This window comes from Psammomys obesus, unplaced genomic scaffold (assembly GCF_907164565.1).
Source record: "Psammomys obesus unplaced genomic scaffold, mPsaObe1.curated_primary_1811, whole genome shotgun sequence".
NCBI lineage: Eukaryota > Metazoa > Chordata > Mammalia > Rodentia > Muridae > Psammomys > Psammomys obesus.
This window is the reverse complement of record NW_026596452.1, coordinates 3251172-3278699: the sequence shown is the minus strand read 5'-3', so window position 1 is coordinate 3278699 and position 27528 is coordinate 3251172. Positions and strand designations below refer to the sequence as shown.

The following is a 27528-nucleotide window of genomic DNA, read 5'->3' as shown; positions in this document are numbered from 1 at the left end:
AGAAAGTTTAAAACTAAGCATCAATTTGAAGAGAAAAAATTGACATGTGAAATATTTAAAACTAGACTTTGTAAATGGTTTTGCTAGAAAAAAAATTGCAATCATATTGACTTTGCTCAGTCATTTAAGGCACCCTATTGACAAAGTATGAGGCTGTGCCTCAAGTAGTGAATGGCTCTGGGCCTATTTTGATATCATCGTTATCATGCTGTGTTTTGACATCTGAGGACTACTGTTGCTTCCTGAGCACCCTTTTTTGGCTCTTTGGAGCAAATCAGAAGAAAGGTTGGGCTTTTTCTTTCATTTGTCCCTCCTCCAAGGAATTTCTTCTCCTCACACAAGAAAGACCAAAGCCACAGTGATGCAAGTGACTTTCTTTGTACAAAAAGCATAGGACAGAAGCAACATCATTTTACTACCAGAAATAAATCATCAATATCCTTCTTAGAAGAGAATTTCTCAAATGAAATGTTTTCTCCTTTTGAGAAATAATAATTAAAAAAAGCAACTGCTTTCCTCAATAAGTGAGGGTCTCTATTCAACAACTTCATACAATGCTAGGAACTTTAATATACAAACTGCTGTTACTTAATAGCTTTATCCTGAGACAGGTCTGAATTTAGAGACAAAAAAGCACTGCTTAAACCAGAGCATGTCACAGGTTCCTTGCACAGTCAGGGCTTACTCACACTTCCGGGGACCATTTATGCATTAACCTTACATGTACAGACAATTCTGTGGGTTTATTTGGAAAAGATAAGCTGTAGTGTCCCACTGGCATAAATCCATCCCGAGAAGCCTTTCAAGACAAAGCAGGCTTCTCACTTTGGGGCAAAGCTGGGAAACAGCCTTACCTGAAGAGCTTCTTGGGAGTCCAGAACTTTTGCATATAGCTCACAAAGTTTCTTCATTCTGTACAAGAGAGAAAAAAATGTTTTAATGATCAAAGTGAATGCTCAAAGAAGTAAGGAAAAGAAAAAGTGAGAGGCAGGCATCTATTCCCTTAAAAAAAAAAAGACTCTGGGTATCATTGCTTCCACTTTAACATTTCATGTTAACTAATTACTGTTTTCTCTTGTTTGAGATGCTGTCCTGTTATGTCACTCTCTGTCAGGTGTGCTTGCCATTTTCAATCCTCCTTCCTTGGCTCCTCATGTTACATGATTACAAGTAAGTGTGGCCATACACAGCTTCAGTTTAACTGTTACAAACAAAGAATTTGCCTTGTTTCTAATGTCTTAAAACCATTGAGCTCACAAATAGGAATGGAGTGAGACTGTTGCCAAATCTTTATGAAAGAAAGTAAAGTGAATCACCGTGGACATCAACTTACCAAAGATGAGTCTCGGGTTCTGTCTCTGACTTCTTGATTTAGAAAGGAAAGAAGCAGTAAGCTGTGCTTCATAAACATTCTATTCTCAAATTTGAAAACTACCAATACAAAGTTCCTAGCCCAAAAATGTTTTCTAGTAAATAAATGCTCAGTAAATACTAGCTCTTATGTCTAGTGCAGAAATTGGAAGCAAGACAACTGTTATAATTTGTCCATTAAGATGAATCAACCAATATATCAATTAACACAAATCTAGTCACTGATATATTTATATTTCTATAAATAAACATAGAAGTTTCAATATTGGCTTTTATAGAATAGGAATGCACAAGGGGATAGTAAGCATGATTTATATATTGGCCAATAAGTTTTAAAAGTAGTATCTTTGTGGACTGAAGAGTTGGTTCAGGAGTTAAGAAAATCAGCTGCTCTTTACGAGGACTTGAGTTCAATCCTCAGATCCACGTGGCAGTTCACAGTGAAAGTATAACTCCTGTCCCAGAGCATCCAACACACTCTCCTGGCATTAGTGGACACTAGGAATGGCACACATGTGGTACACAGACATACATGCAGGTAAAACATCCATACACATGAAAATAAATAGCTTTCTAAAATGTAATATTGTTTTAAATCTAGAAACTCCTTCTATAAGCAAAAGAATAAAAAAATCAATTTCTTCGTACCCTCTTTGAAATAAATTTACATGAACAGGAGAATGATGACAGAAAGGAGATACGCAATTAATTTCATAAATAGAATGAAATAATTAAGGAGGTATAGAATTCGTGAAGGGGTAATTTTAAACCTTTGAAGAAGAGACTGATAATTAAAAAAATATGGCTGTTCAGTAAAGAAATGAAACTGGAACTTCATCTCTTTTTTTAAACTGTAACCCATGGCAGCTCAGTCTCCAAGCAGGTGCCCTAGTAAGGGGAGCAAGGATCTGTCTCTAACATGAACTCAGTGGCTGGCTCTTTTATCACCTTCCCCTGGGGAGCAACCTTACCACACCACAGAGGAAGACAGTGCAGCCAGTCCTGATAAGACCTGATAAGCAAGGGTCAGATAGATAGTCAACCCTATCAGTGTACTAGGGGAGGGTATAGGAGGAGAAGAGGAAGAGAAGGTGGGGCTGAGAGTAGATGAGGGAGGGGGCTACATCTGGGATAAAAGTGAATAAATTGTAATAATTAATTAATTAATTAAAATGAAAATATGCTTTATTAATTATTTGAGAATTTCATGCATTTATATAATGTATTCTGTTAATTTCATCCCCCAAATCCTTTCTTTAACTCCTTCCATATATACTCTCTATTTCTTCTTATTTATTTATATTTTTATAACTCACCAAGTTCAGTTTGTGTTAGCTATATATTCTTGGGTTTGGGGTTAAATACCAGATCATGACCAATTTAGTAGTGTCTACATCCTTAATGAAAATTGACTCTCCCTGTTCTAGAAGCCATCAGTAGCTCTTTTGGTTAAGTTCTCATGAGTGCCTTCATTCTCCATGGCATTACCTCTTACATCAAAATATACTTCAGAAAAAGAAAAGATTTTCAGATAATAGATGAATGCAAAGTTGGCATGGAGATGTATGCCTGTAATTTCAGTACTTGGAAGATGGAGGCAGGAAGTTTGTGAGTTAAAGGCAAGTCTGGGCTGGGTAATGAGTCAGAGGGCAGCCTGAATAGGCAGAAACTCAACCTATACCTCTCTCATTAAAATCACCCAAAAGTAGTGGAAAAATGGACAACTAAAGATACATATTTTGTAGGGCTGGAGAAATAAATCAGTGGCTAAGAGTGTCAGTTCTTTGGAGAACCCATATTCAGTTCACAGCATCCATACTAGACACTTCATAGCTACCTATAACTTCATCTCTAGGGGTATCCAACACTTCTGGCCTCCAAGGCCACCTGAACACACACACACATTCTTTCTACCACACACATGTATTGCGTGTACAATTACATTGTACACACATGTACAACCATGTCACACTTAAAAATATAATCTAATCAAGATATAAAGCAAAACTAGTATATTGAAATTTGCTGTGTATGGCAGATCATTTATTAAACTATTAAAATGAATAACCCTGAATACCTAAAAGATGTAGTTATTACAGTATATGATGTATCATTCTATGAACATAATACAAAATATAAAATGGGAAACAATTTGTTCAAGGCATTGAAGATTCAGCAGGGAGTCAATAAGGTAATAGTCTATCTTTCATGGAACTTATATTCCAATGAGGACATTTCAATCCTGTGGTCTATTCAGACCTCCACAGCTTTGCTCATGCACCAAGGTAGCATGGGTTATGGAGGAACAAGCTACGAAGACTGAAAGAATGCACTGTGAAGTTACATGGGCCTTGATTAAATATGTTATCAGTTTTGGTGCAGCTATACATATTTGGCAGTGGTGAATACAAATTACCAGAAGCAATCACCTTCAGAAAAATTAATCTTTGTACTAATAACTTATAATTGCTATGCATCACTTATGTATTGCTGCCTAACCTAGTTATTTGTCTACCTGGTTATCTCCCCCATAAGTAAATGTTCAGCACTTGCATTATATCCATATTAATAATGCTCAATGTCTTGTTTATAATAGATTGATAAGTATTAACTTAATTTTGGTTCTTAAGTAATAAGAATTGTGATATATAAGACCTTTGTTAACATAACAGATATATTACATTAGAAATACACATATTGTGAGGTATTCTTAAATTGAAAAGTTAATAAACATTGAAAGGCCAGCAAATATTAAAAAAGAAAAGAACTGAGGCAGAGAAGAAGACAGAGGAAGACAAAGAAGAAGACAAAGTGACTTACTTGGGAAGCTTACACTTCCTATTGAGTGTGTGCTTTTGCTGTAAAAAAAAATCCTTCTAGAAACTAAAAAAAAAAATAAGGAAGGAGAAAAGGAAGAAAGAAAGGTGACAGGGAAGGGAAGAAAAGAGAGCAGGAAAGAAGGAAAGCAGACAGGTGTTATGGAGAGAGAAAATGAAAGCAAAAAGAAGGAGAGTGGCAGGGAGGAGAGTGGCAAGGAGGAGAAAAAGAAAAATGAGAGTGGCAAGGAGGAGAAAAAGAAAAATGAAGAAAAGAGGGGTAAACAGGAGGAGGGAGGGAAGGAAGAGAAGAGGGAATGAAGAAAGAGTATTTTGTTACCTTTCTTCTTTAGTAAGGCGTGCCAGTTTTCTAGCTTTATGAGCAAGGATAAATCTAAAACATACAAACAAGAAAAACAAGGAAATTTAATACTTTCTTTGATCTTTGCTTCATTTCTATATTTACACATGCCTTTATTAGGCAGAAGCCATCTGCATTCTAACTTATTTTTCACAGTGTCCTTGTTTATACATTGTGTTCCTGACACTAAGAAGCACTTTCTGGGTTTGGGGGATTAAGGGACTAAAAGTAAATGACTGGCCATGATTTCTGCCTAGTTTAATATGATGACTGAATAACTTCCCTCCAGTCGACTAGTGACTACAAGAAAGGGACTTGGGCCTCAGCTGCTCACTTATGGCTATCCAGTTCTGAGCCATCCAGTTCTTTCTTGCCCTTTTGTTCTGTATCCAACATGATGACTCTGTAACACTCAACCTTTTTAGATGCTGTCTCTAAATTGTCCAGCCCTGCAATTGCTTTCTGCATAGCAACTTGCTGTCCACTTTGTTATCACCTTGGCTTTCTGATAGCTTTCTCAATTTTTATTCCTCAAGGTAAATGTATCTTTGCCTCAAGTACTGGCTCCCAAACACTCTTTAGTTGTGGTGGTCTTCCCTGGAAAGTTGAAGTTAGGACTGGCCTCTACTTCTTTGTAGTGGAATTCAGAAAAATCTCAATAACCCACAAAGTAATGTTTACTGTGATTTCAATAGAGTTGTCCTCACCAAAACTCATGTTGAAATTCCATTCACAATATAGTAGGGTGGAGTGCTGGTAAGGCCTTTCAGAACATTTTGAATTGTGAGGAATTCAAAGGGTTAATATGGTTTCCATGATAATGGACTGCTTCTTGGAAGAGTTGACTATTTTTTATAGCAAGTTTGGCTTCTCTGCTTGTGCCCTTGCTTCCTTCCTGCTGTGTACAGAGTAACACAAGATCTTCATCCAAAGCATAGTAAATATTGATTCCATGCTCTTGGACTTCTATAACTGAGCTACAATGAACCATTTCTCTTTATGTGTTACCCAGGCCTAAGGATCATACTGTAGCAACAGAATACATAGTAGACAAATTAGATACTCACAAGTCTCCATAAGAAGTACTCTTATTAAAACACTCCTCTTAGTATCAGTCTGTTATATAAAAATGGCCCCAACATATATGTAATGACACAGTGATATGAAGTAGAAAATGAATATAAGAAAATGTAAATGCTATTGGTATTTGACATCTAGTTATCTTTTATTTAAAAGGAAGCAATAAGAATACTTCTATCACTGGATTTGGAGAATAATAGTATTAAGTAAAATTCTGTTTTAACAAAGCTTTGTATGCGTTAATCAATAGTATTTTATTATCTTGCCAATAGTAAACACAGCTACAATACTATAAATTTGCCTTACCCCATTATAGCAGCATAGCTCCCATCCGGTTTGGTATCATCCAATGTATATGCAACTGGAGCTTCTTCCCCTTCAATAACCATGGTTCCACAGAAATCTTAGGAAAAAGTGAAGTGAATGAACATGTCTATTACCCTATCATTTTGACCATAACAATTGCAATGAAACATACAATTTTCAATTTGAGAAATTTAGAGGCCAAACATAACACATTTTATTCTAAGAGTATGAAAGAAAACTAAATTGATGTCATGGAGAGGGCTAGGTAATCATGGTTCTATTAAAAAAAAAGAAATAACTCAGAGTAGGTCCAGAGGTTGCAACACAGTTGGTACAGTGCCTCCCCAGCACTCATAAAACCTTTGGTTTATTCCCCAGCACTGCACAAACTGGGTGTAGTGGTGCATAACTGTAATCCCAACCCTTGGGAGATAGAGGCACGAACTTCAGCTATATAGTGATTTTTGAGACCAGTTACATAAGACACTGGCAGACAAAAGGAACAAAAATCAAAGTGGTCATTGGAAACTATGTGAAATACAAGAGAATGCATGTTCCTATTTTATGAGGAGCCACTCCTCTTTCAACTTTTCTTTTAAAGGCAGGGTCTCACTATGTTGTTTAGAACAACCATGAACACCTGATCTCATGTGGCCTTTCTACCTCAGCCTCTTGAGCACCTGGAACTCCATACGTGTGTATTGTGCCTGGTCACTTAATGCCAGGGGAAGCAGTCTTCAACTTTTAGAACATAGGACAGAGAAAATATGGGAAACTAAAATAAACCACAGAGTACCATTCCAAATCTGACCTCTGAAGATTCCTTTCCTTTCAAGCATAACAACATGGGTAAAATTTCAATTCATTCTGAATGAGAGTTCTCTCATCTGGAATAAAATACAGTTGGCCCTCTATATTCCTAGGTTCTATACCCATCAAATAAAATTATCTATAAAAAAAATTTTAAAGGACAGGCACAGTGACACACACCTTTAATCCAAGCACTTTTGATATAGAGACAGGAGAATCTCTGTGAGTTCGAGGCTGGCCCGGTCTATATAGCAAGTTACAGTACAGCAATGACTACATTAAAAAAAAAAAAAACTTAGTAGGGAGGGGTGGGGAGGATCTTGAAGGAGTTAGGAAGACTTAGGGGAGGTGAAAGACTATCAACATATAGTATCTGAAAAACTAAATAGAAAGTTAATTAATTAATTACATAAAACAAGAATCAAAACCCAAACAGTTTATATTCTCAAACCTTCCCCTAGCCATCAACCTAAAATTCATGAAATGAGTTTCAGAAGGAAGAAATTCAGGTTCATTATAGTTTTGCCTTTGGATACAAAGGGCGAAGGAACAGAGCTTTTCAAAGTGAGTCCTTTGAAAAGGCTAGAATACTTGCTCAGTGCATGTGCCAATCCAATAAGTGCACTAACCAGGATTTTCTGCAGGGTGGGGAGTATAGAGACTGAAGTGTAGCTGAAGAAGATTATCAGTTGTCTATTCCTCAGTATCTAGGAGAAATTGCTTTAAGAATACCCAAAGGAACTAAAATCTTTATGTGTATAAGTCCCTCATGTAAGGTAGGTATGTTCTCTTTTATATGATAAATAATTTTGAGATTATTAAAAATATCTAAGGATAAAAATGTTGAATAAATTTTTGTTACACTGAATGGTTTAGGAAATAAAGAAAAAGCCTGCACATGTTCTGAGTATTCTTCAACTGTAGCTTGCTGAATGTGCAGGGGCAGAAACCATGGATACAGAGGGCTGGCAGGGCACAGGAAACACTATCCTCACACCAAACTGTGACATGGTTGCAATTGTCTTCAGAAGATTCTTACATCTACAGTCTTCCTCCTCATTCTAGTCCACTGTTACTTTTATTCTCTGCCCTTTGTTATTCTTTCCTGGTCTTCTCTTGGTAGTTAAGTAGACATGAGCAGAAGAAATGATTATAAATTTTGCCCAGGGCAGCAGATACTACTGGATGTGGTGATTTATATATTCATTTAAAGCAACTAAAATTAAACAAGATTGTTGATTCAGTGTTATCCACATGTCAGGTGATTGGTACCCATATGTGGCTAGTGGCAAGAGTATTGGAAACAACATATCAGGAGAATTTCAAGCAATGTAGGATATAGCACTCTTGTTTGCATACTCATGTACTGTCCTACCTGGTATAGTAGAATAAGTGTAAATGGATGAAGAAATAGATTTTATTTAATTTAATAGGCTCTTTTATTATTCTAATATATTACAATTTATTCAGTTTGTATCCTGGCTGTGGCCTCCTCCCCTCTTCTCCTCCCTATATCACCCTCCCTCCTTCTTCTCCCTCTATGCCCCTTCCCTAGTCCACTGATAGGGGCGGAGCTCCTCCCTTTCTATTTGACCCAGACTATTAGGTCTCATCAGGACTGGCTGCATTGTCTTCCTCAGTGGCCTGACAAGACTGCAGCACCCCAGAAGGAGGTGATCAGAGAGCCTGCCACTAAGTACATGCCAGAGACAACCCCTACTTCTCTTACTAGGGAACCCATTTGGAGAGAGTCTATGGGCTACATCTGATTGTGGGTTTTAGGTCCTCTCCATGCATGGTCTTTGGTTGGGGTATCATTATCTTCAGGGCCCACAGGGCTAAGTTTTTTAAGTTTTATTTTATTTTATTTTATTATTTTATTTTTTGCTATATTGGTCTACTTTGGAGCTCCTGTCCCCTCCAGGTCTCTCTATCTCTTCCTTCTTTCACAAGATTCCCTGCACTCTGCCCAAAGTTTAGCTATGAATCTCAGCATCTGCTTAGATACCATGGTCAGTAGAGTCTTTCAGAGGCCCTCTGTGGTAGGCTCCTGTCCTGTTCCTTGTCTTCTGCTTCAGATGTCTATCACGTTTGCCCTTCTGAATAAGGAATGAGCATCTTCCCTAGGATCTTCCCTTTTGTTTAGCTGCTTTAGTAGTATAGATTTTAGTATGTTTATCCTATATTGTATGTCTAACAACCACTTATGAGTGAGTAGTTAGTGGAAATTTTAAGTTAGTAGGATCTTGGCACTGATAAGAAGTGGCCTCAAATTTTTTCACAGATGCCAGTTTTGTGTGTGTGTAAAGCTGGAGATAAAATGCAGAGTCATGAACAGGCTTTGTAAGCATTCACCTACTGATCTACATCTTCATTCATGAATATATGTCTTCATAAATCCATGCTTTTGGAAGGTGCACTAGAGAATTAAATCACATGTTCTCAAGGGGATTGAGAAATGGTTAAATAAACTTTATATCAAAATATTGAAAGAACTGTTCATTTTCCAAGAAAAATACAATGCATAAATTTGTGGAAATACATTTTATTTGCAAGAACTGTCTGTAGAACCTGAACTAGCTAGAAGTAATGTTACACATCTTTAATCTCAGTGCTTAGAAGGGTGAATCATGAATTTTCTGTCCAGATTCTAATAAAAACAGTTATAGCCAAATATATATCTTGATACAAAGTTTCTTGGAATTTCTCTGATAAGCCTTTATGTCAAGAATGAACTTACTTATGATCAATCCTCACTCAGAAAGGTAAATGGGATGGACATCGGAAGAGAGGGAAAACAGGAAATAGGACAGGAGCCTACCACAGGGGGCCTTTGGAAGACTCTACTCAGCAAAATTTCAAAGCAGATTCTGAGACTCATTGCCATACATTGGGCAGAGTGCAGGTTATCTTATGAAAGAAGAGGGTGATAAAAAGACCTGGAGGAGACAGGAGCTCCACAAGAAAAGCAACAGAACCAAAAAAATCTGAGTCCAGGCATCTTATTTTAGACTGATACTCCAACCAAGGACCATGCATGGAGATAACCTAGAACCTCTGATCATATGTAGCCCAAAGAAGCTCAGTCTCCAAGTAGGTACCCTAGGAAGGGGTACAGAAACTGTCTTTGACATGAACTCAGTGTGAACATGAACTCTTTGATCACCTCACCTTGAGGGAGGAGCAGACTTTCTAAGGTACAGAGTAAGACAACACAGCCAGTCCTGATGAGACCTTATAGGCTAGGGTCAGACAGAAGAGGAGGAAGACTTCCCCCACCAGTGGATTTTGGGGAGTAACATGGGAGAAGAAGAGGGAGGAAGAAGGATGGGGCTACAGCAGGGATACAAAGTGAATAAACTGTAACTTATAATAAATAAATAAATTTAAAAATAACAGTCAGAAAAAAAGATTGAAATTACCCTTTTTCCTCCAGAAGGGCTCTTTATAATAAACCATGCACTTAATGACTGAACCCAAAGGCACACGTGTGATCAGTTGGTTTCTTAGCATTGGTAGAGGAGGATTATAGTGAATCTTCATGCCCAAAATGGGTGGAATGGCACTAATCACATATTTAGCCTGAAAGAAAAGTAAATGTGTTTAAACATCATTGGATTGCTGTAAAAGGTTTTCTTAATCTGTCTGCCCTTGCCCTCTTTCTATCCCTTAACTGTGAAACCAGAAGGACCAGATTAAAGCTAAAACAGGATTTATTGTTCCCCAGTTCTAAACTTCCTATGCCCTCCCTGTTACCTCTACATCCTGCTTTCTCTTATTCTTTGTCCCAGTCTATCTTTTTTGTTTGCCAATTTGGCCCCTTTGTATTCCTTAGTCAGTTCAGATGTGCTCCCAATTTAGGCCCTGGCCCTGGCCCTGGCTGTTATTCCATGCACCCATGCATCCATCCATCCATAATATCCTTCCCATAGCCACTCATCGCCTTCAGCTCTGGGTTTACCTATCTCAATATGGTTTTTAATAACAACCTTATTTTAAGTGACATGGTCAATCAGCCCAGTATAACCTATGGGATGCCTTATCCTGTCCCTGCTTAATTTCTTCCACACTACTCATCACTATTTGATACACTTTACATTATAAATAAATATTTGATTACAGCTGTAATCCTTTACTAAAATGTAAACCCTTGTGAAGTCAGAAAATTTCCAACTCTCAAAATAATGTTAGGTCTATAAGCCATGCTTGATATTTATCAAATTTTTCCTTTGGTTTATAATTACCCAAGAGCCTATTAAAGAGAGTATATTTTCAATCATTTCTCCTCTCAAATAGTTTTACTCTTTTTGCTTTCTCTCAGATACATGTCTCTTTGGCAAATAGACTCTATAAACTGTGGGCTATTCTTGGCTTCATATAAACTTCCTTGCCCATGGGACTCTGATGCATTTACCTCACTTTGAGTGTAGTGATTACCTCATATATTTCATGGTTTAAGGTTTCCACAACAACATTTTCCCCTGTCTGGTCAATGTGGATCACAGGCTTCTCAAGTTTCACTCGGTCTCCGAGGATATCCATTATCCGCTCACTCACTTGACCAGACCCACCAATAAATTTCCTCTCCTGGATAGAAGAAAATGGTATTCAAGATGGATGGTCAAAATAGGAGTTGGCATAAACAGATAAGTGGCTATTTTTTTTCCTGATACCCCTCCTCTAAGGTATATACAACTTTAATTTATTATTAAGAATAATTTCTCCATGCATAGTCCTTTGTTGGAATAGCAGTCTTAGGAAAGACCCCTGTGCTCAGATTTTTTGGTTTTGTTGCTCTCCTTGTGGAGTTCCTGTCCTCTCCAGATCTTACCGTTTCCCATTTCTTTCCTAAATTCCCTGCACTCTGCCCAAAGGTTGCCCATAAGTCTCAGCATCTACATTGATAGTCTGCAGGGAGATAACCTAAGACCCCTTCACAGATGCAGCCCATGGCAGTTAAGTATCCAAGTGGGTTCCATTGTAATAGGAACAGGGACTGTCTCTGACATGAACTGATTGTCATGCTCTTTAATTACCTCCCCCTGAGGGGGAAGCAGCATTACCAGGCCACAGAAGAAGACAACTGAGCCACTCCTGATTAGACCTAATTGACTAGGATCAGAAGGAAGGAAAAGAGGTCCTCCCCTATCCATGGACTTGGGGAGGGGCATGCATGCAGAGGGTGGAGGAAGGGAGGGATTGGGACGGGAGGAGGGAGGGAACCACGGGGGGGAATACAAAGTGAATAAATTGTAATTAATAAAGAAATAAAAAGAAAAAAGAAAAACAGAAAGCATATCCATCCATCTTATTAACATCCAAGCTTATTATCTTTAATCAAATTAATAAAATTATAGGTGTGCAAAGTAATTGTTTTAAAATAAAGTATGATTTATTATCAATAGTAAGAGCTGGAGAGGATAGGAACTCCACAAGGAGAGCAACAGAACAAGAAAATTTGAACACAGGGAACTTCCCAGAGACTCATACTCCAACCAAGGACTATTCATGGAGATAACCTAGAACCCTGACAATGCAGCCACTTCTGATGAGAACTGATAGACTAAGATCAGAAAGAAGGAGAGGAGGACCTTCCCTATCAGTGGACTTGGGGAGGGGCATGCATGCAGAAAGGGGGGGAGGGTGGGACTGGGAGGGGATGAGGGAGGGGCTTATTGGGGATGCAAAATGAATAAAGTGTAATTAATAGAAGTTAAATAAAAAATAAAAAAATAATAATTTCCTATATCTTGATGTTGGGTTTATTTTTACTTACATTCTTATTGCTATTTGGATTTTTGTCTAATTAGAGACTGCTTTCTTTTTGATAAAATTATAGGCTTACTAACTGACCTTAAAGTTATACTATTGTGGATTACAGTGTTTCAAGCTTAGCTGGATATTCTCAGAATAATCCTTATCTCCCTTTTGCCTGGCCACCACCTTACTCTGGGCTCCATCTACATTCTTTAGCTGATCCATTGAGCCTAGTGAAACTTCAGCTTGGACAGCATTTTCCTGAGTGTTTCTAAGACTTGTCCCATGACTCAAGCTCAGATGTACCTCACCTCTGTCTTCCCTAATAGACAGAGAGAGGCATACACTATACCTCCATGTCTAAGTCAGCATTCTTCTATTATGGGTAGGCACATCTTATCTAGAGTTAGATGCTTGCTCCTCCTATGGCTACCAAGGTCATTTCACCCATCTTCAGCCCTGCTTGCAAACATTCCAGAGTTTTTAAATGCTCTACCAGACCATGCAGACAATTTAGTTGACAGCCTCCTCATCCTCAATTTTTAGAGCAGTTAATTTAAACATTATGCTATGATTATGATTATAAGTGTGTGTGTGTGTGTGTGTGTGTGTGTGTGTGTGTGTGTGTGTGTGATGATTATATACGCTGATGAGTATGAAGGTCCAAAGGCAATTTTGGGAGTGAGTTTTAGCCTTCTACCTAACCTTTCTTGACTTTTTTGGGGTTGGCACTTAGGTTGCTAAACTTTTATAACAAGCTTTTTTTTTTACCTGCTGAACATCTCATTGTTCATCAATTAACTTATAAAAGACTATTTTAGATAGGTCAACCAAGAAGGGAGAAGAGGAGGAAGAAGAAGAGAGAATGGAAGGTGAAGAGGACTGGATAGAAAGGAATGTGACTACCAAAAAGATTAAGAATTTAAATACACCCTGTGGTTCCCTCCCTCCTCCCATCCCAATCCCTCCCTTCCTCCACCCTCTGCATGCATGCCCCTCCCCAAGTCCACTGATAGGGGAGGACTTCTTTTCCTTCCTTCTGATCCTAGTCAACTAGGTCTCATCAGGAGTGGCTGCATTGTTTTCTTCTGTTACAAAGTGAATAAAGTGTAATTAATAAAGAATCGAAAAAATATAATAAACGGTAATATAAAAAATAAAAATGAAATACTTTGGAAAAAAAAAGAACTTAAATACAGACGGGTTCCAAGATGGCGGCAGCCAGCGCACATTGTATCTGAGGGGCACAGGATCTGAAACTCTTAAATTGGTGAGTGAAGGGTCAGCTGAAGCCAGAATATCCATATTGAGGCTTCCTGGGCCAGAGGGGACAACCCGTGAGCTGGGACAATTTGGATCCAGATCACCTGTGGATGTCTCCGGGGATTGAGAGTAGAGAATATTTACCCCTGGCACTTTCTTTTTCCCCAAGCAAAGGTATCCCTGTTCTTTAAGGCGGATGGCAGTGGCCCCTGTCCCAAGCACAGAGACTGCCTGGCTAAGACTGCAGTCATTGCCTCAAGCACAAGCCTCTACACTGCTCAGTGACTGAAATGGCACAGGCAGGGGACAGCTGCAGCAGGGCAGCAGCTAGTCCAAGTACAAACCTCCTCCCACTCAGTGAATGAAACAGCACAGGTGGGCCTCCTAGAGCTGCCGCTGGGGCAGGGCAGCAGCTAGTTCAAACAGGAGCCTCCTCACTCAGTGACTACAGAGGCATACATGCCCAGTGGCCTGAGAGTGGACACAACTGAGGTGATGGATATCCTGCACTCTCATTTGCCCCTGTGGACCCAAATCTGAGAGTAGAGAAAAGGAGGATCCCCTGTACTTTTCCAATTATACCTGCAAGCAAGGGAGTACACCTTTAAGTGTGTACTTGAAGAGCCCAGAACCAGGGTCTCTTTATGTTAGCAGCCAGACATCAGAAACGGTCCACCCACACCCCCACTGTGGGCAAAATAGGGATCCTTGAGACAACATTCTCAACATTGAAGCCTCTGCTCTGTGAGCCTCCTAGTGGAGCCCATGCAAACAATTCCTGGAACCCAGACAGATATGATTATCAGGAGGCCTGTAGGCTACTGAGGTATTCAGGGCACCAGCGCTTGCATCCACTGCATCCACTACAGTGCCAGAAACAGCACCTCCTCTTCATCCCTGCCCTTAAGCCCCAACCTTCAGAAAACTACAAGCTCTTGTACTCTCTCACTCAAGGCACACTGCTACATGCATGCCCTTGCTAGCACATATGTACCTGTGACCTTCTTGCCTTAGCTACAGCTGAAACACCAACATCCACTCTCAACCCAATGGACCACTCTCATAAGACACTGGAGACAGACAGACCCAGTCTGAAGTATAAACTCAAGGAGCAAACAGCAAAGGTTATAGATAAGCAGATGGCTAGAGGTCCGCGTAAGAACACATACAAGAAAAATCAATATATCATGGCTTCACCAACCCTTCTCTAAATCAATGTATATTCTAATTCATCGGAAACACAGAAAATAATGTCAAATCTCTTCTAATCCAGTTATTAGAGGCAGACAAAGAAGAAGTGAACAAAGCTCTCAAAGAAATACATGCAAATACAGCCAAACAAATAGAGGCACAAGTAGAGGCATGTAGAGAGGAAAAGAACAAAAAAATAGAGGCCAACATGGAAAGATAGAAATCCACATTCAAACAGATGAAGGAAATGGTACAAGGCATGAAAACAGAATTAGAATCAATGAAGAAAACACAGAGAAAACCCTGGAGCTGGAGAACTTAGAGAAAAAGTTAGGAACCACAAAGTTAAGCATTACCAACAGAATACAAGAGATAGAAGAGAGAATCTCAGGTGCTGAAGATAGACTTGCAGAAAATGATACATCTTGCAATGAAAAAATAAAATTGGACAAAGTTACAAACATAAAACATCGAAGAAATCAAGGACACCATGAAAGACAAAATCTAAGAATAATAGGATTAGACAAAAAAGAAGATTACAGGCTTCAAGGTCCAGAAAATATTTTCAAGAAAATTATAGAAGAAAATTTACCCAACTAAAAGAAAGAGATCTCCATAAACATACAAGAGGACTACAGAACAACAAATAGGCTAGACCAGAAAAGAAACTCTTCAAGTCAATTAATAGTCAAAACTGCAAATCTACAGAACAAAGAAAAACTATTAAAAGCAGCAAGGGAAAAAGGCTAAGTAACATGTAAAGGTAGACCTATCAGAATCACACCAGACTTCTCAACAGAAAATATGAAAGACAGAAGGGCCTGGAAAGATGTCATGCAGACTCTAAGAGACCACAGATGCCAACCCAGACTACTATACCCAGAACAGCTTTCAATCTATATAGATGGAGAAAACAAATATTCTATATTCTATGACAAAACTAAATTTAAGCAATATCTACACAGCAACCCAGCCCTAAAGAAGATTCTAGAATGAAAACTCCAATCCAATGAAAACAACTGCACCAAGAAAACATAAGATACAGATAACTTCACAACAAAAAGAAAAAGAAAACAAGCAATGAATGACAGTAACACCAAAACTCCACAATAAAAGGAACTAATAATATTCATTGGTCACTATTATCTATCAACATCAACGGACTCAACTATCCATTAAAAAGACATAGAATAACAGAATGGTTATGGAAACAAGATCCAACATTCTGTTGCATTCAAGAAAAACACCTCTGCAAAAAACAAACACTGCCTTAGAGTAAAGGGCTGGAAAAATAGTTTTCAAGCAAATGCACCCAGAAAACAATCTGGGGAAGCTATCCAAATATCCAATAAAACAGACTTTCAAACAAAATTAATCAAAAAAGATGAGGAGGGGCACTTCATTCTCATCAAAGGAAAAATCCACCAACAGGACATTATAATTCTGAACATCTGTGCCCCATATAAGATCACCAGCATCTCTAAATGAAAGATTATTAATGATTAAATCACACATTGATCACAAAACCTTAATAGTGGGAGACTTCAACACTCAACTCTCACCAAGGGACAGATCATCTAGACAAGCAAAATAAGGAAATAATGACACTCACAGAGGTCCTAAATCAAGTGGACCTAATAGATGTCTGCAGAACTTTTCACCCAAACTCAAAAGAGTATACATTCTTTTCAGCTCCTCATGGACCCTTCTCTAAAACTGACCATATGCTAGAGCACACAGCAAGCCTCAACAGATACAAGAAGATATAAATTATCCCTTGTATCATTTCAGACAACATGGCCAAAAACTCGACTTCAACAACAAAATTAACAAAAAGCCTACATAAACATGGAAACTAACCAGCTCTCTACTAAATGATGCTTTGTCAGGGAAGAAATGAAAAAAAAAATTAGAAATATCCTGAAATTCAATGAAAATAAAGGCACAACTTACCCAAACTCATGAGACAAAATGAAAGCACTGCTAAGAGGAAAGTTCATAGCATTAAGTCTCTCCAGAAAGAGGTTCAAGACATCTCATGCAAGCAATTTAGTGGCACACCTAAAACACCAGATAAAAAAAAGCAGATACAACAAGAGGAGTAGATTATTAGAAATAATCTAACTCAGAGCTGAAATCAATGAATTAGAAACAAAAGAAAACAATTCAAAGGATCAATGAGACCAAGAGCTGGTCCTTTGAGAAAATCAACAAGATAGACAAACCCTTAGGCAAACTAACTAAAAAGCAGAGAGACACTATCCAAATCATGGCAGCTCAGTCTCCAAGTGGGTGTCCTAGTAATGGGAACAGGAACTGCCTCTGACATGAGCTCAGTGGCTGGCTCTATGATCACCTCCCCATAATGGGGGAGCATCCTTATCAGGCTGCAGAGGAGAACAATGCAGTCAGTCCTTATGAGACCTGATAGGCTGGATTCAGAGGGAAGGGGAGGAGGACTTTCCCTATCAGTGGACTTGGGGAAAGACATGGGAGGAGATGAGGAAGGGAGGGTGGGATTGTGAGGGGATGAGGGAGGGAGCTACAGCAGGGATACGAAGTGAATAAATTGGAATTTATAAAAATATAAGTAGATAATAAAAAAAGTCTTCAAATCCAGTTGCACTTGGTGAAGTATATGTATTATCCCAGCATTTGAAGAGGAAAAGCAGGCAGATTTCTCTGAGTTCAAGTCCAATCTGATCTACAAATGCAAGTCCAGGACAGACAAGGATATACAGAGCAACCCTGTCTTGAGCCCCCAACCCCCAGAAAAGAACTCAAATAGACTTTATATTCTTCCTAACAGGGGCCTTACACAATCCTCAGAAAATAGGCATTGAATCAATAAAACAAAGAATGCATTTTCCTATGTGGTGTGCTTTAAAAAATATTCTTCAGTTTCTGTCCTTCTGTCTTTCCTTCCTTCCTTTTCTCTATTTTTCTTTTTCTTTATTAATACTGGGGATGAATCATGCTATCCTAGTTCATGCCAGGGAAGTGTTCTATCATGAAGCTACAGCCTAGAGCATGGTGTATTTTTCAAAATATAAGTGCATTTCTGTCTTTCTTAATTGAGCTTTCTCTGGAGACTAGTCTTAAAATTATGCTGTCCACAGGAGACCTGACAACAGATAGTTTCTTCTGAAAGCTACTCCAAACTACCACAGTAAAGCTTGACAAACCACAAGCCTGTCTCAAGCACCAGCATCTCATGATTGCAGCATTACACCAATTTTTGTAGTAGTAGTTTTGTTTTGGGATAGTGAGTACCTGCCCTCCATTGGTTGTTGAGATGATTCTTGTTGTACCTCCACACTGCTTCACATACCACAGGAACCACAGAGCAGAGACCTCATGGGTCTCTGCAGTTACACATAGATTCACGAAGAGAGTGCCAAGCTCCTTTATAGATCTGATCAGGAAGAAACAAGAGTATGGTTAGCAAATGCAGAACAGGGTCTTCATATGATTCTAGATTCTTATGTTTCTTTGGCTGCATTCAACACAATTTAGCAAATTTCTGGAATTATTCAGTATCATAAAACATGAGAACATGGGTTTGGAAAATATAGTATTTATGCCCCCTTAAGACACCATATTTAAAATTGACTTTGGTCATATTCTGTGTTATCAGTTGTTCCTTTCAGACCTGCTAGTCTTCAGGCAGTACTTATCTTGGTAAAAGGAACCCCCATTCACTAAATAGTTAAAGCCAAGATGCTTGAAAGCAACTTGAACTTCTATCTCTCTCACCCCAGAAGTCACCACATATGTCCAGTTACCTAAAAAGGCCAGAAGAAGGCAATGGATTGCCTGGAGTTGGAATTACAGGTGGTCGTGTTCTCCCTGATGTAGTTGCTGGAACTAAACCCAAGTCATCTACAAGAGCAACACCTGCTCTTCACTGCTCAGCCATCTCTCTAACTACCTGCATATTGCTTTTTGCTTAAAAATCTATGATTAAATTTAATTCATAGATCTAGGGATAAATGGCCCATTATGTCTGAAGATTTGGGTGTAGTCTGCAGCACCACAGAATCCTTTAATTTCCTAATCAAGACAGAGAAATAAATTAGCTATTAATTATAATAAAATGAATAACCATAAAATTATAAAATAATAAATTTATGGGAATGTAGTCTCTCTATGTCTTCCATGAAGAAACTGTATTTTTTTTCTGGAAAAAGAATAATCATGATTGACTGAAACTGAAGGAAAAGGAGTACAACTGTACTTCTTTGTGTAAGGTAAGTTCATTCTCAATATTTTGTTTGATTTACTCTGGAAATTTCAGTAAGAAAGAATGAACTTTATAACATTTAAGGGAAAAAAGTTCATGCCATCTAGTATAATAATATTTTATAATTTTTGCTTTGTTGACTTTTAAAAATATAAAAGATATACTAGATTTTTTTACATAAAATACATATTATGTTATATAAGCTTTGGAAATTCATTAGATAAAATATGAAGCAATGAGAATTTTTTCATATTTCTGTCACCCAAAAGGCAATTACAAGTCTCATTTTGATGTGTTTCTTCCATATATAGTTTTTCTAAAGCACAATCACTTATCTATGATCACATTGAAAATACACTTTTCACTTCTGAACAACATTTTATAAATTAAAACTAAGAAAATGGTCAGCATTAGTCTTTGTAATATGTCTGTGATTTACTTTGAATCAGGATAGGTTAGTTATTCTGGGTGTTGTTTCCTTTAAAGACAGTAAATGGTCTCATGTATACCTTGCTTAGGAATAACTGGAAAATTCTCTGATTCTTGTTTATATAACATGTCATTTTATATGGGTATTCACTACTTGCAGGCTGAGATAGAGGCTGTGGTAGTAAATCCCAGATATTTATGATCTCAAAGAAACCTAACTAGTCCCAGTTTGAAGGTGCCTAAAAGTTCTTTGGGACAAAAGATCAAATTGAATTTATTAAAAGCTTTTCATAGCAGAAGTTCTAGGACAAATGTAGGTTATGTTATTGAAAATCTATAAAATTTATAAATAAACAGAATTCTAATACTGTCAAAATAAATTCTATTATAAACCATGTTTTTATATGAAGTTTTTAATAGCATAGATAAGTATTTTTAAATAGTATAATTTCTAACAGGCATTAATCATGGCTTAAATGATATTTTCAGAATAGATTGCTTTCAAAAGCATATTATAAAATATTCAGCATATCATATAATAATAATATTAAAAGCTTTGAGGTGGTCAGAATATCCAACAGAACAGTAATAGGTAAATATATTTTACCACTCATTGTTCATGAGATATTTGGCAGTGGATTTCCATTGTGTTTTACAATACATATCAAAAATAATTTGTTTTACAGAGGTGGAATTTTATGTCCCACTATTTATACTTTATGGAAGCCTGCTTTGCTATGTATTTAATACTAGTTTTAAAACCACTAATTATTCCTTCACAGCATTATTTTAAGTCTTTCCCATCTTTTGGATGCCCTTTAATGTCTCTCTCTCCTTCTCCCTCTTCCTCCCTCCTTCTATCCATCTCTCACTTCTTTTCTCTATTCTTCCCTTTTTCTTTTTTTATTATTTTTTATTTCTTTATTTTTTATTAATTACAGTTTATTCACTTTGTATCTCCCCATAAACACCTCCCTCCTCCCCTCCCGGTCCCACCCTCCCTCCTCCTTCTTCGTGCATGCCCCTCCCCAAGTCCACTAATAGGGGAGGTCCTCCTCTCCTTTCTTCTGATCTTAGTCTATCAGATCACATCAAGAATGGCTGCATTGTCATCTTCTGTGGCCTGGTAAGGCTGCTCCCCCCTCAGAGGGAGGTGATCAAAGAGCAGGCCAATCAGATTATATCAGACGCAGTCCCTCTTCCCATTACTATGTAACTCACTTGGACACTAAACTGCCATGGGCTACATTTGTGCAGGGGTTCTAGGTTATCTCCATGCATGATACTTGGTTGGAGTATGAGTCTCTGGGAAGACCCCTGTGTTCAAATTTTCTGGTTCTGTTGCTCTCCTTGTGGGGTTCCTGTCCTCTCCAGATCTTACTATTTCTCACTTCTTACATAAGATTCCCTGCACTTTGACCAACAGTTGGCCATAAGTCTCAGGGTCTGCTTTAATCCACTCTCTTTAAGATGAGTTTTAAGAAACTGTATTGACAAGTCTGACTGTTCACATATCCTGATTATTCCTACATCTAATATTCGGATATATCTAAAACCTTTTTTTCTTTTTAGCTTAAGAGGTCACTTCCTTTTTAACAACCAGAATGTGAATGTATAAACTTCAGAGCGAAATATACTTTTAAGAATATCAGTGGAGTTGGAAAGGGGCAGGGAGGAGATGAGGGAGGGAGGGTGGGATTGGGAGGGAATGAAGGAGGGGCTACAGCTGCAATACAAAGTAAATAACCTGTGATTAATATAAAAATAAAAATTATTTAAAAAAGAGCTTCCATTTAGCATTTCAGAATTTGGCTCCCAGTTCTATTACTTAAGGGCCTGAACTTGGCTTGAACTTGGCACCCTGCAATTCTTTCCACTTTCTCTTTTGCCCAGGAAAAGTAAGGCCTATGAAAACTGTACACACTTCCCAGAGCTGCAAACAAGAACTTCAAAACCTTTGCTTTTGACACTACAGGCTTTTCACTAATTGAGGTGTAGGTCCACTCACATGTTTCTTCTATAGGTGTGAATTACCTAGAAGTCACTTTTTAAAACACTGAAGAGTTGTACTACATCACAAAACAGGTTTCAAATGTCTTGCTAAATGCACATGACTACCAGAAGGACTATAAAACTAGTCCTATATTAACAACCTAGTAAGTTAGACTGTTAAAACACTGGTCTTTAAAATGTTCTATGTAAAAAAGATAGCTCATTCTAGTTTTTCTGAGGACTTAATGGGAAAAACAGCAACTTAGTGGTGCAAAACTATATCAAAGAAGTAAAATACACCTATTTTAGAAGAAGACTTACTTTCAGCATCTTTCAATCATTTGTGTAGCCAGTGGTATGGGTTTAGACAGTAAAACAGATACTTGCTTGCCTCATGCTGTTAAAATGAGTACCTAAATAAACTCCAAGCATTGTCAGAATAAATTCCTTTGCCCAATGGAAGATCTTACTTGGTCCAGCAGATCTTATCTATCAATTCTTTCATTGTCATGTGGTCCCACTCTTCTGCAAGAGGTGCCTTCCATGGAGCATCACTGGGAATCTACATTCAGATGCATTAAAAAAGAAAGGAAAAAAATTCCATTCAATTAAATATTTTAGCAAAATATTTAATACTAAATAGTTAAAATAGTTAATATTAAAGCTCTACCTCAAAAAAAAGTTTTAAATTTAATTTTCCTAGTACCCATAATAGTTTCTCAAATAACATAAAGCTCACTGTCTGTGTACTTCTTCTGTCACATATACACATAAGTTTATAAGCACTCAGTTTACAATAACTTTCCTTCAGAAAAATATATTTTCTATACAAATATATCTACAATAAAATTTAATTATTACATTGTACACCACAATGTAGTAACAATAAGAAAACAGAATATGTATGACAATTATGTGAATGTAGTCTCTGTTTCTGGAATTTTCTCTTTAATATTTTCCATTATGCATTTGGCCATAGATAAGCACAACCAGAAGAAGTGAAACTACATGTAAGGGGAATTAAGTTAATAATGTTTAGAAAACATTTAAAAATTCAACTCTTTAATTAGAATCAAAGAACTTCCAATAATCATCTCAAAATCAGAGTTTTCAGTTAAAGTTTCTATGTGTTTACTCAAGAGTTGGAAGTTTGGGCATGCTGGAGAATCGAAGAACTGTTAATGTCTTGGGGATTTTCTAAATATCATCCCAGGGAGGCTGCAGGCTTCATGCTTCTCTACTTGCTCATCAAGTATATACAAATAACAGTCTATGTGATACACCATTCTTTTAGAAGTTAGAAAAAAAATAATTCACTCATTTCACTGATGTTCAGTGATTCTTAGTATGTGCTGGTCACTATGCTATGAACATGGGATTGTTGATACATTTCACATTCTTTCTTCTGAGAACTAATGAAAATTTCATATGCTGTCAAAACAGATTTAGAAAGTATTACCTCTTGACCCATCTCATCCATTGTCCTCCAAAAGTTGTTATTATCTAGGTAGGCAACTGGATTCCATACTGATGGGAATGGGCCTCTGAAGGGGTATGATTTTCCCTGTGAGACACATACATTTAAAAGGAAATATTTATAACAATGTAAATTTTGTTAAAGTTTCTAAGTTGGCGATTTTTAAAAAACAAAATCCTATTAGCTACTGTTAAGTGAGTGACCCATATTTAACATACACTCCAGCCTTTTGGCACCTCAACTAAAGAATAAAATTCAACTTTTTGGCATCAATATATATCTCCAGCCAAATATTCTTTCATACAAATAAGTTAGGTGACAAGTTAAGCAGAGTAAAGTGGATTATTTCTGATATTGGGATCCATACCATATAAAATCTAAATTCCAATACAGAACAGAGTAACCAAAAAGCATCCCTGTTGACCACAACACTAATAAACATCTTAGAATCAGAAGCCATTGTATACACGGAGAATCAGAAAATTACAATTATAGACACAATACAAGTTAGAAGGGGCAAGAAACCGCATGTGTAGCTATGCAAAGGAAGATCCACAAAACAGGACCTGTCAAGCTCTTCCAGAAAGTCAGAAGCATAGACATACACAGGAGTTTTTATAGGTCATGGGAATTAAGAATAAATAAAAGAACCTCAGGCCTCCCTTGAAAGCATTTTGACACTAGCTAGTTCTCCCCACCAGAAGAACAACATATTGATATGGAGATTTATGAACAAAGCCCCATAAAAATTTGACAGTGTGGCAACATTCAAATCACCCTTGGGAGGCTTAACTTGCTGATGGCAGTTAAAAGATAGTATCAAACCTATTTGGGGGTCTGTTTAAAATCCTGGGTCAGAAGTTAGACTCTGTAATATGACATCTTTCAACTGAGTCAGAATAATCCTCCCAGGAACTATGAGTCGTTCAAGAATGATTCATCTTGTATTGAGTTTGTAGTCAGGGTAACTGAGAAGTAAAAGAAGAGGTTTCATGTTAATTTTTGTGACGATGTTGGTCTAAATTTTTTTTTCTCTATAAGTCATAAGAGTCAGTAAAAAAGAAAGAATTACCAAGGATAAAGAGGCAGAGAAAGAGAGGGCAGCTCATGTGAAGAGGCCACTGACACGGCTGAAGCCTAAAGGGTAAGCAAGACATTTGGTAAAGAGACATGATACAAGTTCAAAGGCAGTGCATTGGTAGAATCCCCCTTTCCCAAAGTCTAATTCTTTTTCAACTAACGGTGATCACAAAACAATTGTTTCAGAAAGGGAGACCCTCAGTCTGACTCTTGAGCTTGACTTGGAAAAGGTGAAAAGTTTTAGAGCAGAGCACACTGACAAACCATGACCTGCAGTTTAGACTTTACCCAAATGACTGAAGCCTTCTCCTCCTACATTCATCTTCTAAGAAGGATGCCTTTTGAGATGAGTACTTCTCTGCAACTCTTTCATCCTTTGCCCAAGGACAACACCTTCGTATAAAATATATCAAGTGGAAGGAAACAAATGGGTGATGGCAGGTTCATTACAAGACTCTGTTTGGCACACTGAAGGTCAGAGTTTCAGGTGAAATATAAACCAAGAGAAAGAATGGGGTTCCCTAAACCACAAAATTTCAGCAAGGTGATGGTGGTAGAGTCCAAGTGCCAAAGTGTTCTTAACCCAAGCACATTTTTTTTTCTCAAGACAGTGTTTCTTTATGTATTCTTGGCACTCCTGGAGGTCACTCTGTAGAACAAACTGGCTTCAAACTCACAGAGTTCCACCTACCTCTGCCTCACAAATGCTGGAATTAAAGTCCTGTGCCACCATCACCCAACTCCAAGCACACTCTCATAAAAGGGTTGTATTTTTATGTAAGAAGTGGGAAATAGTAAGAGCTGGAGAGGAGAGGGTCTCCACAAGGAGAGCAACAGAACAAGAAAATCTGAACTCAGGGAACTTCCCAGAGACTCACACTCCAACCAAGGACTATTCATGGAGATAACCTAGAACCCCTGCACAGAGGTAGCCAATGGCAGTTCAGTGTCCAAGTGGGTTCCATAGTAATGGGAAGAGGGACTGCCTCTGACATAATCTGATTGGCCTGCTCTTTGATCACCTCCCCCTGAGGGGGGAGCAGCCTTACCATGCCACAGGAAATGACAATGCAGCCATTCCTGATGAGAACTGATAGACTAAGACCAGAAAGGAGAGGAGAACCTCCCCTATCAGTGGACTTGCGGAGTGTCATGCATGCAGAAAGGGGAGGGAGGGTGGGATCGGGAGAGGAGGAGGGAGGGGCTTATGGGGTGATACAAAATGAATAAAGTGTAATTAATAAAAAATTAAAAAAATGGCAGAGAAAAAAAAACTAAAAAAAAGGGGGGGTTGTATTTAGAAATCTAAAACCAAATCTAAAGTGAGAAGTAACAACCTGTGTGAGCAATTTGACAGCCAAACAATATATGAAGATTACATGTTGAAGAGTACAGGTGACTTTCTTATGCATGAATTTACTCACACTGCACAGTGTCTTACATATCTAAGCAGATAATGATTTAGCTTAGCAAGATACATACATAAAAGCAAGTATGCTTTAATTAGATGAAGGACAGTTCCTGATAAACACAGGAAAGAGGTGTTTTTGAGCTCATTAAAAAAATCTTAAAGCTTTAAGCTTCAGCGAATAAGCAGGAGAGGGAGGAAATGGAAGTTTATAAAATCACACAACAAAAGGCAGGGCAAGAGTTTTGGCCTTCAGGTTTGGCTACAGTATTAACAGTTCTGTAATTGTTACTGTTTTGAACTCTGTCCAAGGAAGCTTGCCTATCCTTCTGAAGAAGTCATGAAAAGATATCAAAATAAGCCCCAGTTCATGTGCCAAGTTACAAAATTGAACTTCATATAGTATTTTTGTTTTATCCTTAAGATTGCCCTGTGATGTAGGAGAGTAATTTTTTTTTACTATCATAGGTTAAGAAAATAAAATACAAATAATTTTAAATAACTAATTTGCAATAATACAAGTCACATGCAAATGCTACTATAACTTCAATTTAATTTATAGTAGCTGTGTAGGTAAAAATGTGCATATGTGTGCATGTGTGTACTCATGTGTACCAATGTACACATGTATTTGTGAAAAGAGAATGCAGATTATCTGGCAATTTTCAGAAAATAATCATTAGCCAATTTATCTATTGATGACTAATATCAAAACACTATGATCAAACTTAAATAAGTGACCCAAAATAAACACTATGACATGGGGTGACACCAGAGCGATTAGGGTGTTTGAAAGTTACATTGTTTTCTGGGTTCCCTAGAAAGAACAGTGAAGTGGAATTATTGGAAATAGATGGTAGGAGTCCAAAAAAGTAGTCTTTCAAAGCTACTTCTGGGAAGGTGAGACATTTTGAGAAGGTAGGCAGAGCAGAATAGAAAAGATTATTAGATATGCTTGATTTAAATATCATATGCACTTGAAACATGCAAACAAACACAACACACCATTGTAAAATTTTTAGATGACAAAGAAAATCATGAAGACTAAATATTTATGGCACAAAGTATATCTCTGAGGTAGAACAGCTGCCAGTCTTATATTGGGTTTAATCCCTAGAACTAGAGGATGTAAAGCTAAAACAAAGTGATCATTTATAATTTTCCTCAAGCAAAATCCCATCCTGGTTATCAATATTTCAAAATTTTCTTTCATGCATTTATTCATTTCTACATTTAATGGGTAAAGTACAAGCATTTAAGTAATTGGTTTTGTTTTCGTTTTTACTCGTTTTCAGCCAAAAAAAAAGTTCTATGTCATTTATTAAACCTTGTCAATTATACTTTTCTTGATAATTAGATGATATATGATAGTTTGCAAAAGAGTTATTGTGGTGACTTTAAATGGATTAACAAGTAAATTAAAAATTCTCAGTTTCAATTTTAATATAGCAATTACAGAGTCATATAAACAAAAGCCATTTGAGATTCTCAGGAGTTTTTTAAAATATAAAAGTTGTGAGAAAAGTTGGAATAGAACCACATATAAGATGGCTTTTAAGAGGTTAACGGAGCAGATTCAAAGTGGCTCTTAAATGTGATAGTTTTATGTTTAAATTAAATGGGTCAATATTTGCACTTGTCAGTTTTCCTCTCTTCTTTAAAGATTTATTTATTTTTATTTTATATGTATGAGTATTTTTCCTGCATATACGTATGTATACCAGGTGCTTGCCTAGTGCCCACAAAGGCCTGAGCAAGACATCAAATCCCATGGAAGTCAATTTACAGACATTTGTCAATCACCATGTAGGTTTCCTTTGCAAGAACAGCAAATTCTCTTAAGTACTGCATCACTTCTCCAGCTTCAGTTTATTTTATTTTATGTATGTATGTATGTATGTATGTATGTATGTATGTATGTATGTATGTATGTATGTATGTATG

General features: G+C 37.4%; 1 protein-coding gene across 1 annotated transcript in view; it reads right to left on the bottom strand.

Moving 5' to 3' along the window:
- The window catches only part of Maob (monoamine oxidase B), a 144906-nt gene that overhangs the window by 13720 nt on the left and 103658 nt on the right, over positions 1–27528 (bottom strand). The window contains exons 4-11 of the mRNA XM_055598263.1: positions 23079–23183; positions 22090–22181; positions 18229–18370; positions 11182–11331; positions 10167–10326; positions 5935–6031; positions 4528–4581; positions 855–912 (exon numbers count right to left, since the gene is read on the bottom strand). Coding sequence (XP_055454238.1) covers positions 855–912; positions 4528–4581; positions 5935–6031; positions 10167–10326; positions 11182–11331; positions 18229–18370; positions 22090–22181; positions 23079–23183 — 858 coding nt within the window. The remainder of the gene's footprint in view (positions 1–854; positions 913–4527; positions 4582–5934; positions 6032–10166; positions 10327–11181; positions 11332–18228; positions 18371–22089; positions 22182–23078; positions 23184–27528) is intronic.